Consider the following 13,655-nt stretch of genomic DNA (forward strand, 5'->3'; position numbering starts at 1 on the left):
TAGTAGTGCATTCAGGCTATGGCATTCATGGTATTATGGGAATGATTCTTCCTTGGGAACATAGGGGAGCTGACTTATACCTTGCCGTTGTCTACACTGACTGGTTGGGGGTTGTATAGGTGTGCCTGCTTGCTATTTGTTTTGGGCTGGGCGTGGGCATTTTGACTTTTGCTCAGGGGGTGTTCCTTTGAGATGGGTGTTTTGCAGTTCCTCCCATTTCTCTATATGTCTCTTCCCCTCAAAACTTTGGGGACCCCCAGTGTTGCACCTCAAAGCTGCCCCGTTTTCTGATCTCAAACAACACCGGGCATGTTGCCTGTGGTTTCTGCAGCACGGCGACGCTCTTGACATGCTCAAAGGCACTCTCTGTAGCATGTGCAGATGTGCGGGCAATAAAAGTGGGTTGTGCTCACCCTGACTGTACAATGCTGTAGAGGGCATCCTGGGTACTGTCTACGCATTTATTTACTTGCCAGTGTGAGGAACCTGTCGCCCTCCAGAAGCCAGCAATAGCCCTCCCTCCCCCCCCACAAATTTGTCTAATCCTCTTTTAAAGCCATCCAATTTGGTGGCCATCTCTGCCTCCTGTGGCAGGGAGTTCCGTAGATTAACTCCGCTGCAGTTAAACTAAAAAGTCCCAAATGCTACCACTCATTTCTGACGCTTTCTCCTTTTTGTCCTCTCAAGGGGCTCAGCAGGAGGGTCACCCCCTCTGGCAGTCTTTGCAAGAACTCGGCGAGGCAGGTTAGGCAGAGTAAGGGGAGCCGACCCAATGTCACACTTTGGGGGTGAACAGAGGATTTGACTTTGCGCTGGCTCTGCCGCAGATACAGAGTTCTGCCCTCCTTCTGCTTTTCCTGATAAAAGCTCCATGCTTTCAACAAACTGCCTAGCAGGCAGCAGTGCAACAGGTGAAGCTTTCCCAGAAATGGCTGCACCGGTTGAATTTCTGCCCGCTGTGCGGTTTTTAGAGCCCTCTGCCTGCAAAGCCCTTATAGCTGATTGCGTCTGGACCCTGCCAGTCTCCCCTCAGCTCCCTTCCGAACCCTGATGGCTTCCGCCTGTGCCACAACCACCACCTCTAATCCCAGCCGATTGCTCCTCCTGCTAATCCCTCGTAATCTGATTGGCGTTTGTCAGGGTTTGTCAACCCAGAGGGGCATGATGTCTTAATTGCAGCTCAGCCCGTCCCTCTGCCTCCCACCTGTGCCCGCAGGGGCAGGTGGAGAAGGCCTCGTGGGTAATCTCAGGACTCCTGGGTTCTATTCCCAGCCCTGGGAGGGGAGGGAAATCGAGAGCGGAGGTTTCTGTGTTCTCAGCAGAGGCTTGCTGCCTTGTTTTCTTCCCCCTGCTGTTTTGCAGCAGCAACAGCCAGGCAGAAATTCCACAGGCAAAGCGCTGCTTGGTCACCTTTCTCTGCAGTGGGAAGGGCCGTGCAGCTGCTCGGTTTGTTTTCCTGCACGGCAGCCAGGCAGAAATCCAACAGGAAAGACACAGCTCTCACCTGATCCCTGCTGCTCAATTTCTGCCCTCTTTCACAGCAGCCAGGCAGAAACTCGTCAGGTGAAGTGCCACACAGACACTGCGTGCAGCAGGTGACCTGCGACTGCTCAGCTTATGCTGCCCTTTAGAGCTGTCAGACAGAAATTCAACAGGAGAGGCTCTTCTCTCTCTCTCTCTCTCTCTCTCTCTCTCTCTCTCTCTCTCTCTCTCTCTCTCTCTCACACACACACACACACACACACACACACACGCAATATTCACTGTGCAGGGAAGATCGCGTCAATGTCAGCCTGACATCGTGACATCCTGCGGGGAAGGGGGCAAAGGCAGTGGCGCTTAGACACGAGGAATGGGAGCACGAGGTTTGGGCTGGGGGGGGCGGGGAGAGGGCCGGGCGTGCAGTGTGGGAAAGGAGTGGGGCGCTGGGAGGGCCAGGGCGGCTGCTAGCTGGGACTTGGAGAGACCGCGGAGAGGAGACGGAGCAAGGCCTGTCCTGGGCATTTTGCCCCATTGCACCCCTCCCTGAGGGAAGGCAATCAAAGCCAGCCTCTCTCTCTCTCTCTTTCTCTTTCTTTCTTTCTTTCGTTCGTTCGTTCTTTCTCTCTCTCTCTCCCCCCTCGCTCCTCCATGCCAGGCAGGGGGTGGCAAAGTTCTGGCTGAGCTGGCATCCCCCTGGGCGTTGCCATGACGCGGACCGCGCCCAGCTGCTGGGTCAGAGTGCTCCTCCAGGAAGAAAAACCACGCCTGCCTGGCAGGTCCCCATCCGTCGTCCCCCCCAACCTCCAAGCCTTCCCACCGCCGCTCTCCTCCTCCTCCCCGCAGAGCCAGCCTGCCCACCTGCCCATCCCCTTGCCCGGCCGGTTGAGCCTGCTTGGCAGAGAGGGGAGCGGCTGCCCCTGCTTGGAGCCCGTCCCCTTCCCACCCACCCCTGCCCCGTCGAAGGCAAACACACAGCCCAGCTGGCTGGCACCCAAAGCGGGCAGGGAGCGGCCACAAGGCAGCCCCGTTCCGACTTCCGAGAACAAGGCGAGGCACCACGACGAGTCTCTCTCGCTCTCTCCCCCCCCCCATACCCCTCCATCTTTGCCCAGCTGGCACCCAGGTTATCTGGGCGAAAGGAGGGTGGGAGAACAGGATGCAGCAGGGGAAACATTATTAGAGGGTGCCGGAGGGAGTTTAGGATTATTTTACTTTCCTTTGTATAGCACGTTTTTATCCAAGCAGCCTAAGGCAGCACACGTTGCTCCCCCCAACTTCCCACAACAACCCTACAAGGCAGTTTAGGCTGTGAAGCAGTGACTGGCTCTGAAGAGCACCCAGTGAGCTTCGTGGAATTCGAACCCGGGTCCCTCCCGGGTCCTAGTTCCAACAAGTTGGGATTCGAACTCGGGTCCCTCCCGGGTCCTAGTCTGACGCTCTCGCCACCACTGGCTCTCTCTTAAAAACTGACGTCTCTTAATTGGTATTGGGTAGGGGGTGAGTTAACCCTTTCCATTTCAGTTTCTCATTTCTACCATTGTTTGATTTTTTTGTTTTCCCCCAAAAATGAAAATTCGTTCAGTGTGAATTTTTCCTACTGTACCCATTTTTCGTACGCAGTTTGCCAGAGAGGCACAGAGAGGAGCGTTTCCCCCTAATATAATGCATGTTTGGGTAGGGTGTTTCCACGAATACATGCACTAAAAGTACAATTTACCGTCAACGGCGTTTGCACCATCATCCTTTCCCATACCCCAGAAGTTGTTGGACTACAACTCCCATCATCCTTGACCTCTGCCTGAGCTGGCTGGGGACAACGGGAGTTGTAGTCGCAACATCAGCTTGAGGAGGAGCCAAAGCTGAAGAAGGCCATAGCCTAGAATATGGAGAAACTGCATCATAAAATTCAGAGGAGTGCAAATTTCTGAGGCGGGCTGCGTTTCAGTTCTTGCATCATTTCGGAAAGTGCAAAAATTAGGTAAAGGTAAAGGGACCCCTGACCATTAGGTCCAGTCGTGGCCGACTCTGAGGTTGCGGCGCTCATCTCGCTTTACTGGCTGAGGGAGCCGGTGTACAGCTTCCGGGTCATGTGGCCAGCATGACTAAGCCGCTTCTGGCGAACCAGAGCAGCGCACGGAAACGGCGTTTACCTTCCCGCTGGAGTGGTACCTATTTATCTACTTGCACTTTGACATGCTTTTGAACTGCTAGGTTGGCAGGAGCAGGGACCGAGCAACGGGAGCTCACCCCGTCGCAGGGATTTGAACCGCCGACCTTCTGATCGGCAGGTCCTAGGCTCTGTGGTTTAACCCACAGCGCCACTGCCTTAAAATGTGAACTGGATCGAAATGTTCCCCCTTTCCTGGGGAACTGCACCTGGGACCTCACCTACAGCACTAAGGATCTTTATAGTTTCTACTGGAAGTTTCTAGACTCCTGTCAGCCCCCAGTCAGCATGGCCACAGATTCAGGTAATGATGGGAGTTGTAGTCCAGCAACTTCTGGAGGGCCACAGGGCCCCCTCTTCTGTCCTGGACCGTGTCCCAACCTATCAGGGATCCCATATGAAATGATTCCAGCATGGCCTACCCCTGATCTGTACTCTGGCGCATAGAAACGGCAGTGTTCCTAAGCACATACAACATGCAATCAGAATTTCTACCTGGGAAGCGCCACGCAGCCTTGTTAGGAACATCTAGGGCAGCCAATGCCCTCCAGAGGTTGGCAGCTGTCATTCACAACCTCTGGAGGCCAGCAAGCCGGTCTCTAGGGAATGGCTTGGCTGAAGAGGCTATGCTAAGGGCCACATTCCCTTCGTGGGGGGGGGCCACATGCCAGCGGTGGGCGGGGCCAGAGGCAAAGCTGGGTGGAGCAACAGACGTAATTTGCCTGGAGAAAAAGCGCTGTTTTGTGGAGGGACAGCGCAGCACAAAATTGTGCGAGGGCACGGCAACCAAAATGACGGCCATGCTCTCTCGATAAATAATAATAATAATAATAATAATAATAATAATAATTTATCATTTATACCCCAGCCACGTGGCTGGGTTTCCCCAGCCACTCTGGGCGGCTTCCAACAAAACACTAAAATACAATAACCTATTAAACATCAAAAGCTTTCCTAAACAGGGCTGCCTTCAGATGTCTTCTAAAAGTCTGGTAGTTGTTTTTCTCTTTGACATCTGGTGGGAGGGCGTTCCACAGGGCGGGCGCCACTACCAAGAAGGCCCTCTGCCTGGTTCCCTGTAACTTGGCTTCTCACAGTGAGGGAACCGCCTGAAGGCCCTCGGCGCTGGACCTCAGTGTCCGGGCAGAATGATGGGGGTGGAGACGCTCCTTCAGGTATACAGGACCGAGGCCGTTTAGGGCTTTAAGGGTCAGCACCAACACTTTGAATTGTGCTCAGAAACATACTGGGAGCCAGTGTAGGTCTTTCAGGACCGGTGTTATGTGGTCTTGGCGGCCGCTCCCAGTCACCAGTCTAGCTGCCGCATTCTGGATTAGTTGTAGTTTCCAGGTCAAAAAACGGGAAGACAGTACGTCTGGGAGGATGGCGTCCTGGATTTTGCCTTCAGATTGTTGGAGGGTATGGGCTGCTTTCCACCCACCACATTCCTCTCTCTCTCGCCTAAATCCAGGGCAGCCCGAGACATGATGGCAGTCCAAGGTTGCATCCCAGCTAGCAAGGGTGTGAAGGCAGGGTCCGTGAGGGGCGTGGCCTAGGGAGAGAGTTCCGGGGGCCAGACACAGAGGCCTTAAGGGCCGCCTGAGCCCTCTCCCCCTCCTTCCCCCTGCAGCTTTCGCTCTGGGTCTTCTCTCTCTCTCTTTGGGCGCCCTGAGAGTGGAGGGTTTGAGGCTCTCAAATGCCATGGGTCGTGGGCGGCAGGAGGGAACTGCCCTATCTTTCCTAGGAATCTGCCTCTAACCCTGTCTCTATCAGGCCCCTGATCTCCTTTGCACCGTCTGGGGGCGAGGGACTTCCTCCTGCTCTGAGAAGAAGTCAGTGTTGTGCTCTCTCGGAGTCTGCACACTTCCTTTCCGTGTGTGTCTGTTCTTTTCTGAGTTTCTTCACGTACGTCTGCCATCTTCCCTGAAGGAGGCCTGGGTTTTATTGCTTTATTGCTTCTACGTTGTCTTCTCTGTCTCCCCCCGCCCCCACCTCATTCGGTAGAGAACGTAAAACTCTTCATCTCAGGGTGGTGGGTTCGAGTCCCGTGTCGGGCCAAAAAATTCCTGCATTTCAGGGGGTTGGTCTAGATGACCCTGGAGATCCCTTCTGCTATTCCGTGATTCTGTGATAAAGGTTCTAAGAGCAGCTTACGTAAGATCAGTTAAGAAAACGACAACTGCAATGCTTGCACTCTGAAAGACATGGCACACAAGGAAAAGGCATGGGGAGGGAAGAGGAAAGCGAGCAAAACACAACCCCTTTTTGATTTAGGCTTGGAGGGGAGGCAGGCGGGAAAGGTGAGTCCTGCACTAAGAAGGCCTTTCTTCAAACCTCGCCTCCATCTTGGAGGTGCAGCTGTCGCGGCCCTCCCTCTTGGCCACAAAGCTCACTGTGGGTGACCTAGGCCCAGCCACTGCTGTTCAGCCTAACCTATCTCACTGGGTTATATTGGGGATCAGTTTGAAGAGAACCATGTACACCACCTGGGGGGAAATGGTGGGGTTTAAATGCAAGAAATGTATAAATGGTAAGAACTGAAAGCGATCATTTCCCGCTTTTAGTTTCTTTAGCTCCTTTCCTGGATTGTCAGTTTCCTACAGAGACAATGTGTGCAGTTGGTGAATCTTTGGGCAGATCAAGAGTGAAATAGTCTCTGATGTTGAATGACGAAATACAATCAATCTTGGCGAGTGATTTAATGAGGAACCTGCAACATCGCCTCATAAACACCTCAACAGACCCAGTTTCGGATTTTCTACAAATTAGCACACTCTCCAGACCCTGTTTAACCAAGCCCAATGCCACTAACTGCACACAGGGAAATCAGCGAGGCTGGTTCAGTGGGCAATGCGAGGACGCAAAGAAAGATCTGCTAAGGGCTATTAGAATAAACTTTCCGAAATTAACAAGGGAAATAATGGGATGGAGCAGAGCAGCATATAAACAGGACTAACACAACCCTCTGTTAGCCTTAGTAAATGACTGCGAGTTTAAGGAATTGATTGTAACTTGTAGGATTAATTGATCAAAACTTCTCAAAATAAATGATTGTCCGTCCCCAAACACCTTGCTTTGAATGGCTTTTAAATACAAAACCTAAATGCTGCCTGTATTGGCTGGTGCTAACATCCCTGCTCTGTCCCCCTGTTCTTGCAGGTGAGGCAATGGGAAGCCCTGAAGACGACTTGATTGGGATCCCTTTCCCAGAACACAGCAGCGACCTGCTGGGCAGCCTCAACGAGCAGCGCCGGAGGGGGGTTCTCTGCGACGTGACCTTGCGGGCCCAGGGATCGGAGTACCGGACCCACCGGGCCGTGCTGGCAGCCTCCAGCCGCTACTTCCGGCGGCTCTTCGCGGGGCCCGGCATGGGCGTCTGCGAGCTGGATTTCGTGGGGGCCGAGGCGCTGGGCGCCCTGCTGGACTTTGCCTACACTGCCACCCTGACCATCAGCACGGGCAGCCTGGCAGAGGTGCTGCGAGCCGCCCGCCTCCTTGAGATCCCCTGCGTCATCAAGGCCTGCGTCGAGATCCTGCAGGGAAACGGCTTGGAAGCCCCCGTCCCCGATGACGCCGCCCGCGAGCGCGCCCACCGCTACCTGGAGGCCTTTGCCACCCTTCCCAACGCCGAGGGTGACCTGCCCGAGCCGCCCGTCTACCCGGCCCCCCGCCGCAGCAAGAAGATCCGCAAATTCCTGCAGGCCAAGGGCTCCCGCCTCAACAACCACCTCGCCGAGCTGTCGCCCTCGCCGTCCCCCTCGTCGACGGGGACGCAGGAGCGGCCGAGCCCCCCCAGTCAGGCCTCTCCGGCGCCAGTCCTCGCGCACCCCCACGAGGACGAGGTGCTGGCACCCTCTCGCGCCTTCCCGTACCCGTACGCCCCCGGCCTCTCACCGGAAGACCTGGGCTCGGACGAAGAGCCCACCGAACACGACATCATGTCCTACATGCGGGCCCTCAACCCGGAAGGGCCGTCCCTGGGCCTGGACCCCCCGGACAAGCTGGTGCGCAAGCGGCGCTCGCAGATGCCCCAGGAGTGCCCCGTCTGCCACAAGGTCATCCACGGCGCAGGCAAGCTGCCTCGCCACATGCGCACCCACACCGGGGAGAAGCCCTTCGCCTGCGAGGTCTGCGGGGTCCGCTTCACGAGGTGAGCCTTTCCCCCCTTTCTTTCGAAACTGGCTCGCTCTGCCCGCTGCGGCCTGGCTTGATGCCAGCAGCAGGATGGGGCAGGTGCGAGAGAACAGACTGTACCACATGGGAGTGTAGGGGGGGTGAAAATACCACAACTTCCTTCTTTTGCTGTTGGCCGTGTTGTTGAAAACACAGCTCCTTGCAAAGGAGGAGGAAAAGGTTCTAGATCAGAGGGGAAGGGGGCTCTTTTGTCCGAAGGCCCCATTGCTTTGCAGGGAACCTTCTGGGGGCTGGCATGCCCAGGGGTAGATACAGCGAGAGGCATTGAGCGGGTGGAGTTAATGGATGCGCCTCTGGATCTTTGTTCGGGAGGGTACATCCGAGGTTTATTTTTATATGCGCACAACCTGCGTCTCTCCATCCAGACATCCCAAATTTCCCGGGAAAAGGGGATTGGTTGTTAAAGCACTCAGGGGGAGGAACGGGTGTGTGTCTCCTAACAGCTCCCTTGGTATAGCACGAGACTCTTAATCTCACATTGGGCAAAAGACTCCTGCATTTTGGGGGGTTGGACTAGATGCGACCTTCGTGGTGCCTTCCAACTCTGCAGTTCTATGATTCTAAGAACTCTCAGCACTCCTAGCAAACTACACTTCCCATGATTCTTTGGGGGAAGCCACAGGTGTTATCATAGTGCTTTAAATGGCTAGTGCAGATGGGGCCTAGGCAAAACCTTACCACTCCCATTTCTGCTGAAAAGCTGGCCCCAGCTTCCTTCCTTTTTGTTTGTAAACGGGGCATTGGTCACCCTCCGAGAAGACCCATTGAAATTGGTGGGCTTAAGTGACTCAGGCTTCTACTGAATCCAGCCCAGTGTTTTTTTAAGCCATGCTGGCTTGGTTTTATTATAATTATAGAATCTGTAGAGTTGGAAGAGGAGACGAGGGATATCTGGTCCAATTCCCTACAGTGCTGGAACAATTTTGCACAACATGGGGCTCAAACCCCCAACCCTGAGATTAAGAGTCTCATGCTGTACTGTCTGAGCTATCCCAGATGTCTGTGTTGGTCGTCCCCCACCCCGAGCTGCGCAGAAGGGGGGACAGAAGTTTAAAATAAACAGTACCTTTTAATCCTGCACAAAGTGGTGCTCCCTCTGCTAGAACTGTCAGCAGCGAAGAGACAGGTGAAGAGACAGGCAGTGAGGACTGTTCCATCTGTAGCAGTCAAGGGAGCCTGCCTATAGCCAAGCTTCAAAGAAGCTTCTCCTTTCCTAGAGCTCCCTCTAGAGGCCATTCTGCATTTATCTAACTGAGCAATTACTGCGGGGGGGGGGGGGGGCTTTTTTGTACCCCATTTGCCTATTTTTGTACCCCATTTGCCACCAGCCCCTGCTAGCAAGGCCAATGCTCAGGCATTGCGATTTTTGCATAGTGCACAGACACACAAATCATGATTTGCAATATATAATATCCTTCAACATTTCTCTGATGAAAATAGAGGTGTATTATTATTATTGTTATTATTATTATTGTTATTATTACTACAGTGGTACCTCGGGTTAAGTACTTAATTTGTTCCGGAGGTCCGTTCTTAACCTGAAACTGTTCTTAATCTGAAGCACCACTTTAGCTAATGGGGCCTCCCACTGCTGCCACCGCACGATTTCTGTTCTCATCCTGAAGCAAAGTTCTTAACCCAAGGTACTATTTCTGGGTTAGCAGAGTCTGTAACCTGAAGCGTATGTAACCCGAGGTACCACTGTACTTACTATTTATACCCCACCCATCTGACTATGATGCCCCAACCACTCTGAGCGACATATATGAAAACATAATAAAACATTAAACATTTTTAAACTATACAGGTCTGCTTTTAGATGGCTTGGGGGTTGGATAACTCCATATCCTCTTAACATTTCTCCAGTGAAAATAGGGACTTCCTAAGGAAAAGCAGGATGTTCCGGAATCAAATCAGAAACCAAGATGGCTTCTTGTAAATCTGGGACTGTCCCTGGAAAATAGGGTCTGATATATTGCCAGGTCAAAAATTATGAAACAGTATCACAATGTGTACCTCAAACCAGTTTCGGACAATATATCGCCCAGCCTTAATTCTGTGTGGTCCGCTGGGCTCCTCTCCGTTTCATAAGGACTAGCAACCCTCTTGTTTGAAATTGAGGTTGCCCACAAGCAGAAGATGCTGCTGGGGCCGCGGGCAGAGGTTTCCCTAAGCTCTTGCTGACGCACATCTCCTGTCTCCCCCCCTTTCCCCCTCGTAGGAACGACAAGCTCAAGATCCACATGCGGAAGCACACGGGAGAGCGCCCCTACTCGTGTCCGCACTGCACGGCCCGCTTCCTGCACAGCTACGACCTGAAGAACCACCTGCACCTGCACACGGGCGCCCGTCCCTACGAGTGCTGCCTATGCCACAAGGCCTTCGCCAAAGACGACCACCTGCAGCGCCACCTCAAGGGCCAGAACTGCCTGGAGGTGCGCACCAGGCGCCGGCGCCGTGGGCCCGATCCCGAGCCCAACTCCTTGCCCGCCGCGGGGACGCCCTTGGCCGACCACGACTTGGCCAACGGGCTGACGGATGAGCAGTGCCTCTCGCTCGCCCGCGGCTACTGGGATCCGGCCCGCGCCCAGCAAGCCCTGTCTCCTCACATCAAAGAAGAGGAGGACGAGGACGAGGAGGAGGAAGGCCGCGAGGAGGGAATGGCGACGGACGACGGGCCGACGGCGGAGGCAGAAACGGCGTAGGGCCCCCCCTCCCCGAGACTAGGCCTCAGGCCTTCTTTGCTTTGGCCGTTGCCACGGCGACTCCGGGGACTAGGCCGTGGTCCAGGCCGAGATGCACTATTTCCCCACCCTTTCTGTTGCCGCGGCAACGGAGACGAGATGCACTATGACCCGCCCCTCCCTGGCGCACTGATTTGGTGCCTTTAGCGACCCCTCAAAGGGGTTCGGGGCAGTTATGAACCAAAGCAGGTGGGGTTGGGGTGGGGTTGGGGTGGTGGGAGGGCAGAAAAGCACGGGAGAGGGTTCATATGCTCAGGATCAATGAAATAAGCAATTAAATAGGGGTAGTGCTATTTGGGGGGGGGCGTGGGAGGGAATCCTGATTTTTTCCCCCTAAGAAAACAAGAGAATTATATAACTTTGGGAAGGGGGGAGTGGTTGGTGGCCCCCAGACCCTGCACTTTTGGGGGGTGCTCTGACCCCCATGTTAGGGAGGCTAGGAGGGGATGACTAGATTTATTTATTTTTCTTAAGGCGAGGATGTCAGGTTGAGGAGCTTTTGAGGAGTGTGCCAGGTTTGATCCCTGCCTCTGGCTTTCCAGAGAATTTTATTTCTGAGGGGGCAGAAGAGAGAAAAGAAGATCTTTATATTATTCCGGGCCCTGAGACAGGCAGCTGCTTTTTGAGAGAGGGGGGTGAGTGGGAGGCCCACAACCTTTGCATGGTGGGGAAGGGAAAACAGAGGGTGTTTTTTTCCACACCACCCAGGGGCGGTGCCTGCACCCTATATCGACTGCACCTCCTTTTTTGCACAGAGAGCCCCGCTCGGCCCTCGAGGCTTCCTGGTGGCGTCCTTGCACAGTGCAGTGGGCTGGTCCCAGCAGCAACTCGGCGTTGTCGCCCCCAGCTTGTTCAGTTGGGGTAGGAAGATGCCCCCAAAACGAGTCTTCTGACCCACATTCCCATAGCTCTTCCACACCAAGACCCGGAACTCCTTGCAAGAAGATAGGTTTTAGCACTTGGCGGGGGACGGACCATCAACTTGGGGTTACCCCCCCCCTATAAAAACCCTCCCCACAGAAGTTTCATTCCACAGCAACAGGTGTCCGGTGGACTTTTGCACAAAAAGGCAATGACCCCGTTGTGTTGACACTCCCCCACCCCACTTTAATTTTCCTCCTCCACCGTTGCACTAGGGTTTTTGCCTGCGATTTGAGGGCGGGGAGGGTTCGGACTGGCACACTCCTCAATGGTGGTTAGGGGTCAGGTCTAACTTGTTCCCCCTCACCCCCATTTGCACATTCCTTAGATTTCCGCGCCCCCCATCACCTCTCTGGAGGGGGCAAAACAGCCGGTGGGTTGGGTTGGAGAGAGGCGGCGTTTGGGGAGCGCAGGGAAAAGTCCGTCCCTAGAGTATTAGCACAGAGTTTAATCTATATTTAAGAGATGATGTAATATATTATTCCCCCCTCCCCAAACTCTGCTTTCCCTTCCACCCCCAACCCTGTCCCAATTTCCCCCACCCTCCCTGCAGGTGTGTTTTGGGGGAGCCTCTCCTCGGGTGAATAGAGGGAGGGCAGGTCTCTGGTGAGAGCCCCATGTCTTCCCGGACTTTGTTTTTTAAAAAGTGCCTGTATGTTTAAACTTGAATTTCTAGCTACTTGAAGTGCAAAAAAAAAACCCCCGCTTGTTCCACCTTACCCTGCAATACCTCAGCTACACCTCACCCTGTCTTCCCTGTCTTGAAGACGCCCCCCCCTCCCCTTAGACTCTTCCTGCAGCAGCGATTTGGTGATGGGGTGGGGGGTGGGGACAGCTGGAGATGAATGAAAATACCACCCTCCCCATTGCCTTTCTCTGGGACCGCTAGCAAAAATGTGCATATTTTCCTGGATGGCTGTGGGGGCGGGAATGTGGAAAAGACGGATCGGGTGTTCACCTCCCCGCCATTTCATTTGGTGTTGTTTTTTTTTATTAATTATTATTAATGTGCTGGTATTCCCGGTGTCCGTTGAGGCTGCTTGACAATAAAAAAAGGAAAGCAGGGGAAATTTTGGGCTTGCGTTGGTGTCTGTGCCTTCATGGACAAAAATTCTCTCACAAAAGGTGGAGCGAGGTGGCTTGCGCGCGACACGAGGGTTTACATTACCTGTGCCAGGAGGTGCCACTAGACCGGCTGACACATTGTGCGTGTGGTGGTTTTTTGCTTAAAAACAATGTTTAGGGGTACAGTGGTACCTCGGGTTACATACGCTTCGGGTTACATTCGCTTCAGGTTACAGACTCCGCTAACCCAGAAATAGTGCTTCAGGTTAAGAACTTTGCTTCAGGAATCAGGAACAGAAATCGTGCTCTGGCGGCGCGGCAGCAGCAGGAGGCCCCATTAGCTAAAGCGGTGCTACAGGTTAAGAATAGTTTCAGGTTAAGAACGGACCTCCGGAACGAATTAAGTACTTAACCCGAGGTACCACTGTACTCTCAGTTTGACTCAAGTAAATCACCATTTTATAGTTCAAATCAGGGGAAATAAATACAGTAAATGGACAAAAGTACAATGGACAAAATTTTTAGGCGTATGCAGACCCCTACGTAGCCCCAGAAAAAAGCCCCACTGTGTGTTTGTGTGTATACACACGTCTTACACAAATTCCTTCACTAGACGGGAAAATATGCTGTGAGCAAAACTCCTCCTTCCTCTACTGAGGGGTGACCATGTTTTTTGGCTGTGGCCTCCACATGGGGGTGTGGGAGAGGGTAATAATTATATCCACGTAGCACCTCCAGCAAAACGCCGCAGGGTTCGCAGGATCCAGAGGGGAGGATGCTAAGCAGTAGATTTGAATGGCAAGAAACGAGATTCTGACTAAATCTTAGGAAGAACTTTTTTGACAGTGGGATGGAGCACCTCGGAGGCTGGTAGACCCAGGGGTCGGCAAAGTTTTTCAGCGGGGGCCAGTCCACTGTCCCTCAGACCTTGTGGGGGGCTGGACTATATTTTGGAGAAAAAATGAACGAATTCCTATGCCCCACAAATAACCCAGAGATGCATTTTAAAGAAAAGGACACATTCTACTCATGTGAAAACACGCTGATTCCTGGACCGTCCGCGGGCCGGATTTAGAAGGCGA

The 13,655-nt window shown here is 53.6% G+C and overlaps 1 protein-coding gene and 1 long non-coding RNA gene across 4 annotated transcripts in view; one reads left to right on the forward strand and one right to left on the reverse strand.

Annotated features, from left to right (window-relative positions):
• The window catches only part of ZBTB7B (zinc finger and BTB domain containing 7B), a 57,780-nt gene extending 45,199 nt beyond the window's left edge, over window positions 1-12,581 (forward strand). For all 3 annotated transcript variants that reach the window (XM_028710292.2, XM_028710293.2, XM_077920088.1), the window contains exons 2-3: window positions 6,809-7,799; window positions 10,065-12,581. In XM_028710292.2, the coding sequence (XP_028566125.2) occupies window positions 6,809-7,799; window positions 10,065-10,548 (1,475 nt within the window). In that variant the 3' untranslated portion in view covers window positions 10,549-12,581. The remainder of the gene's footprint in view (window positions 1-6,808; window positions 7,800-10,064) is intronic.
• Window positions 1-13,655, reverse strand: part of LOC144325793 (uncharacterized) — a 273,530-nt gene that overhangs the window by 200,310 nt on the left and 59,565 nt on the right. The gene's annotated exons all lie outside the window — the stretch shown is intronic.

This window comes from Podarcis muralis, chromosome 16 (assembly GCF_964188315.1).
Source record: "Podarcis muralis chromosome 16, rPodMur119.hap1.1, whole genome shotgun sequence".
In the NCBI taxonomy this organism is placed as follows: Eukaryota; Metazoa; Chordata; class Lepidosauria; order Squamata; family Lacertidae; genus Podarcis; species Podarcis muralis.